Source organism: Haemaphysalis longicornis, unplaced genomic scaffold (assembly GCF_048455015.1).
Source record: "Haemaphysalis longicornis isolate Haplotype H1 unplaced genomic scaffold, Haemaphysalis longicornis Haplotype H1 scaffold_2, whole genome shotgun sequence".
In the NCBI taxonomy this organism is placed as follows: Eukaryota; Metazoa; Arthropoda; class Arachnida; order Ixodida; family Ixodidae; genus Haemaphysalis; species Haemaphysalis longicornis.
Window position 1 is genome coordinate 198,590,742 of NW_027526295.1, and position 6,151 is coordinate 198,596,892.

The 6,151-nt window shown below is 52.8% G+C and overlaps 1 protein-coding gene across 1 annotated transcript; it reads right to left on the minus strand.

Moving 5' to 3' along the window:
• Window positions 1-2,323: 2,323 nt before the first annotated feature.
• Window positions 2,324-2,803, minus strand: LOC144168471 (uncharacterized). The gene has a single exon (XM_077697448.1). It carries the CDS (start codon window positions 2,801-2,803, stop codon window positions 2,324-2,326), a length of 480 nt encoding a protein of 159 aa, XP_077553574.1.
• Between the last annotated feature and the right edge of the window lie 3,348 nt (window positions 2,804-6,151).

Consider the following 6,151-nt stretch of genomic DNA (forward strand, 5'->3'; position numbering starts at 1 on the left):
CCACCCGGCCAAAGTAAAATGCTTACTGCGCAATAGTCTTATATATACTCACAGCCAAATGTAAACGTCTAAGCCCGGTTTATATGTTCATACTTGTCAACTTTGTTGAACAAGAACAAGACATTACGCAAATATAAGACAGGAAATTAGTACACAAGGGATATTTACAGTGTTCCTTTATTAAAAATTCCTGGGTGCTTGGTTTTTTGAAAGCAAATAATATTCTACATCTACTGCAGAAAACCGCCGCCTCCTTGCGGCATATGAAAAATCACGCGACAACGGCAACGAGAGGTTCCACTAGCTAGGTTCCACGTTCCGCTTGGAACGCACGTGCAGCACGGCCACGCGGTTCTATAACCCCTGTAGTCAGCCGCCTCCATTCACGCGCGTCTCCGCCGTACTGCAGCGCTGGCATCGAGGAACCCCGCCTGTAGCAGTGGAACGCAGTAAATTCAAATCGCCTTGAGCAAACCTTTAGTGTGTTTACTTTGGGATGAGCGCGACCGAATAGGAACAGCATGAGAGGTGAGCGGGAAAGCGCAGGGGGGCATTTCCTTGGCAAATGCCTACAAAGACTATTGTTTTTTGACAACATTTGCACCGAAAGGAGCAGATACGCGGCCAAATTTTTTTGTTCGCTTCTTCTCTCCGCGGAGATTCCAACCAGAGTGGGAAAAAGAAGAAACGGGCATCCTCAATCGCACATGTTTTCGAGATGGAAGAAGAAGACCGGCAGCGCCCGGTGCGCACGAATTTAGGGATCCGCGTAGCGACAGATGCCTCAGTTGCTCTTCGTACTGATATACACGCAGCCAGGTCCAGGCGCGACGCGAATAACACCCAAAAGGACGTCGCGGGTGTCGCCGCCGCCGCGAGTTATTTCTGTGTCCGCGTCATGCATACTGGGCGCCCTTTGAGCCGACGCGCCGGAAGGCTGTCGGCGCTGGCTCACTGGCAGCGGACGACCGTGTTTCTGCTGCAGGGCTGTATACGCGGGGCATAAGTTATGGCGGCGGCAGTTGTGGCGGTCGCGATATTACCCGCAAGTTGCGATGAGTGAGATAGAGGGAAAAAAATGAGCAAACACAAGACGGCACAGTGGAGGCTAGGAAGTTTACACTGCTGCTCTAAAGCGGTTGTCCCTAGGCGTCAGAAGTAATGGGAAGAATGAGTACTGTGCAGACCCCAAGCGTACCTTCAAAGCCTATGGAAATTATTTTACATAAGCATTGAAGAAGCAATAATGGGCGGGAAAAAAGCAGGCTGCTACACAACTGACGGCAAGTTTTCTCCCTTATGTTTTCTTTGGCAATCACCAGTTCGCAAGAAAAAAGTAGTCGTTTCTTAAAAAGTACCACAATTTCAAGCTATTAGCTTCTGCTACTGCACAAGTGCGGCTCGTCAAGTCAAGCTGAATGCTACTCTTTTAGATTTTTTAGGGTGGTTAGACGACAAATTCTATCGCCTTGGCAAGGCAACCTCAAGATTCTACGGAATGGTTGTCATAAGGATGGTGTACTCTGAATGCCCCTTGTAGATATGTACAGCGCAAACAAATTAGACCAAGTACAAAGGAGGACGACAGGGACAACAGCGCCTGTTCCTGTCGTTCGCCTTTGTCTGTGGTCTAATTTGTTTGCGCTTCACACGTCCACCATGGAATACCAGCTTGCCCAGTAGTCCAGTAGACTAGAAGATGGGGGGAAGGCTGGGGAACAGGGCTTCAACCAGGTCCTTCAGATGAGTGCGAAGCAGGTCGAACCCTGGCTGCACGGTGAGCAGAGCCTCCAGAGTACGCGCGGCATCCCCATAGAACGGTAGTTGTGACCCTGCCCTGGCAATACTATTGGATAGGGTGCTTCGAGAAAAAAACTTTGAGGCGGGTGCTGAGAAAGAAAGTCGTCAAGAGCTTAGTGAGGGCTACATCACAGCTAATGGCCACCTGCGTCCAGCGAATGTGGAGTGCAGTGGCCATTACTGATAGGTTGGGAATTCCCAAACCTCCCTTTCCTCTGGTAACTCTCAGTACATCGCACTTGATCCGCGCACCCTTCCCACTCCAGAGGAAGCGGAAGACGACGGAATCAAGCCGCTTCTGCAGGGCGGTGGGGACGGACATGACAGTGGCCTCGTACGTCAGCACCGAGAACAAAAGCACCGGACAACGTTTGCCTGAGCGGTTAGCGGGCACAGGAGTTTTCCGTTCTCCGCAACACTGCTGTCCAGAGTGTTTGCCGCCATCGTCCAGTTCGATGCTCAGTGCACTGGCGGTTAAAAAGATAGCCGAAGACCTTGATCTGAGGGACAACCTGGAGCCCCGCTACCTGTGCTGACGGACGTGTCCCCCCAGGCAGAGGACTTTGGTCTTTGAGTGATTGAGACGCGCCCCGCTAGCCCGGCAGTACACCTCCATGACAGCCAAAACCCTCTCAAGAGAGGCTTCGTCTGGGACTGCCACGGTGAGGTCATCTGAGCAGGCAAACAGCGGGACGTCGCTCGCGACATCTCCAGGTAGCGGGAAACGACCAATCTCAGGATCTCTGGCAAGCCATTGTAGTAGTGGCTCGATCGCTAGGACGTACAGGGCGGGGGACAGGGGACAGCCCTGCCGGACACTACGCTCAATCCTGATGTCCTCCGACACTCGCCCGTTTACCACAAAGGCGGACACTGGCTCACTATACAAAGCGCGCACCAGATTTACAAAATCTGTGCCCAGGCCCGCCCGCTCGAGTGTCTCGAACAGGAAGGCATGGGCGATGCGATCGAAAGCCTTCTTCTGGTCGAAGGAGCACACCATGCCGGGTAGCTGCCGCTGCTCCGCCCAGGTGAGAAGGTCGCGCTTAACCACAGGGGTTATAGAATAGAGCGGCAGCCGAACAGCGGCTGCTGCCGATGCCACCCACTCTGATTCTCCGCGTGGCTCCACGCATGCCCAGACACTGCCTCAAGATTGCGCCCGCTTCTTTATAGATGCAAAGCATCTCTTTGTCGACTCTCCATCGTCCGGCGTCCGCACCACTCCTCCTCGTATCCCTCTCCACGCCAGCTGTGATAACGCCGCTCTCCTCCTCGCCGCTCGGCTCGCCTCGTGCCGGCTCAGGAAGACACCGGCAACACTGTCGCTCCTGGAGCCCTAACCAGCTGTGATAACGCCGCTCTCCTCCTTGCCGCTCGGCTCGTCTCGTGCCTCCGAAGACAAGGCTGCACAGAGGAGAGCTCGCGACGCCGAACGTAAACGGCAGCGTTGAGCAGCGGATTCCTCGCTTCGAGAACGAGAACCCGCTTTGAAACGCCAGCGGCGAGTAGCTGATCCAGATGGCGTTCGGCAACGTGACAGCGCTTCGAAACACCAGCGTCGAACAGCGGATTCCTCGCTTCGAGAACGAGAAGCCGCAAAACGTTCCCGACTACTCGATAAATAAAGAAGACATTTAATATGCTACTACACGTGTCTTTACTCTAACAACCAATTAACACGCTACTACTCCATGGCTTTGCATCCCGTCAGGGTTCCCACGGGGGAAGATGGTGCAACTTTTTTGTGTTTTGTTTCTGAGCGCAACTTTACACGTCCCATCCAACTTGAACGTAGGGGTCAGCTTGTGCCTGCAGACACCGGACGGGATTTCTAATTTTTTTTCAAGATGAGCAATTTAATGCATTAGGGCTAAAGTCGGCTAGCTTCCGCGCGGAATCCCAACATGACATTTCAGACCCTTGAGCTGAAAAACGCCGAGAAGTACACATTCCGTCAGAGCGGTTCCGTAAGTGCGATTCCGGTTGTGCGAAATATTCGTGTTTATGAACTAAATGCATTTTACCCCTCCCTCCTTCTCCCTGTTTTCTCTTCTCTCAAATGCCACCTGCCAGCCCTGCTCCACTTACTCCATCATCCTATCACTCTGTCGACCTGTCCAATTTTTCGCCGAGGCATCACACAAACAGCAGAAATGTCAACGCCACCCTTATTTTGTGAAACTACACTACTACTGTTAGTGCAGTAAAAAACTGCTACAAATATGCTTGCTGGAAACACCGCCATAAACGAGAACGTTTCTGGCCATTTCCCCACGCAGCCCCTCCTACCCTGTCCCTTCCCACCCTCTCTGATTCTTCTCCCATTGACTCCCTAGACTCAATCTTACATTTCTCTTCCTCTTACACTTCCCCTCCATCCCCGCTGGCTCTTCACATGGCCCCACACACCACACACCTTGTCTTCCTATCTTCGTATTGCCACCGCTCTGTTCACCTTCCCTTTCGCACAATGCTCGTTCACTTCGACTTTTCCCGTTACCAATCTCCTCTTCTTTCCTTCTATCCTCCCTCTTCCACGTTTACTCCCCTCATACCCTAGCCTATTTCCTCCTCCAGCGTGCTCATCTCCTAATTCCCCTCGGTCGTATTCTTCTCGCCCTCTCCTGTTGTCCTTTGTCTTTGCCTCCTCGCTTCTCTTTCGTCCTCCGACTATCCTCTCCCCCAAATACCGTCATTATTACACATACTCCTTCCTCCCCTTCTCCTCTTCATTGTTTTCAATTACCCATTCCGAGTCATCCTCCATATCTTCACCATTAACCACTGTTGCGACCGGGCGGGGGCACCCGATCCGAGCTCCGTGGCCTCTGACATACGAGTGGTAGCGTGTATGATGCGAGCGGCCAGCCGCTGTTGCAGCCGTGAAGAAGTCCAGAAGCCGTAGGCTAACGTAACTGTTTACTTCATAGCGAGAGGTGAGCCGAAGCCAAAGAACAATGCCCCGACGGGCGAGGTTACAATACAGGACTCGAGCAGAGCGACAACATCGATTCGCTGCTCTAACAGGAATGGTTTACAACGCTTGGGCAGCTCTATTTATACCCAAAAGCGATAACGGTCAAACGCAACAAGCGGCAACACGCCACGAACGTCACAGACACACACAACACTCTTTCCAGAGTTCGTAAGCCGTTCATAGCCGTTGAGTCCGAGAGAGGGGAGAGAGGAGGACTCCGTTGCGATCGGCGGGGCCTCTGTGTCCTTGAAGAGCGTGGAGACGAGCCTCGCAGGCAGCCGCCAAAGTTTTGAAATGCGCCGAGAGCGAAGCGTCTGACGCGGCTTGTCGCAACTTGTTGCCGACATGGTGGCGCGTGTTTTCAAAGGCCCACGAGTGGCTTCGCTGCACACCCGAGGAGTGATGCGGGACAGTACGGCGGCGCTGGCCGATTCGTAACACCACCTACACCTCTTCTCCCCATATCCCTCCAGCAACATTTATTTCCTTACGCTCCTCTTCCTCCCGTCCCTTGGGTCACTCTCCTTGTCTCCGTCATCTGCTTGTTTCTCTATTTCGTTCGTTCTCTCAATTTCCCTTCTAATTTTTCGTACAATTCTATACCCCTCTCTTCTCATCCTCACCTTCTTTCCTCACTGTAATCACACCCATCCTCCTCCACTCCACCTGCCCTCTCCCTTCATCATCTTCCTGTCAGACTTCCTCCCACTTCATTTTTTCCTCACCAATTCACTGTCCACCTAGCTTTCTCTCTGTCCCGCTTTCCTTCCACCCCATCCGCGGCTACACTCCAGCTTCCCCCCACATATCACTTACCCACCAATTTCCAATGGTAAGTAATCCAATAGAGAGCAGACTTGCCAGCAGCAACATTTCTGGATGATTCACGGGACAGACAGACAGGCCACAAGTTTCCGTTCAGGTACCTAAGAAAGGTTATAGTCGTTGAAAAGACGCCGTGCTTAGCCATCGCGGCAATTTCTCGATGCTTTCCCTGCATTCCATGAAGCTATTTCCAACCGTGACCCGCCGCGGTGGCTCAGTGGCTAAGGCGTTGCGCTGCTGAGCACGAGGTTGCGGGCTCGATTCCCGGCCGCGGCGGCCGCTTTTCTGATGGAGGCAAAAAGCAAAAACGCCCGTGTGTTCGGGATTTCGGCGCACGATAAAGATCCACAGGTGGTCTAAATTAATCCGGAGCCCTCCACTACGGCGCGCCTCATCGCGTGCGTTGCGTCGGCGCGTTAAACACCACAATCAATCAATTGCCAACCGTGGCCGTAACTAAGCCTGTCGCAACCATTTCCCACGTCTGTTCCTTTCATCGTTTTCTGTCTTGCGGACTTTTGTACCCGCCCAATGTTTCGTCACGTC

Bases quoted from the DNA above. Each gene is read 5' to 3' on its own strand.
- LOC144168471 (XM_077697448.1), bottom strand. From the start codon at position 2,803: ATGGTGTGCTCCTTCGACCAGAAGAAGGCTTTCGATCGCATCGCCCAT.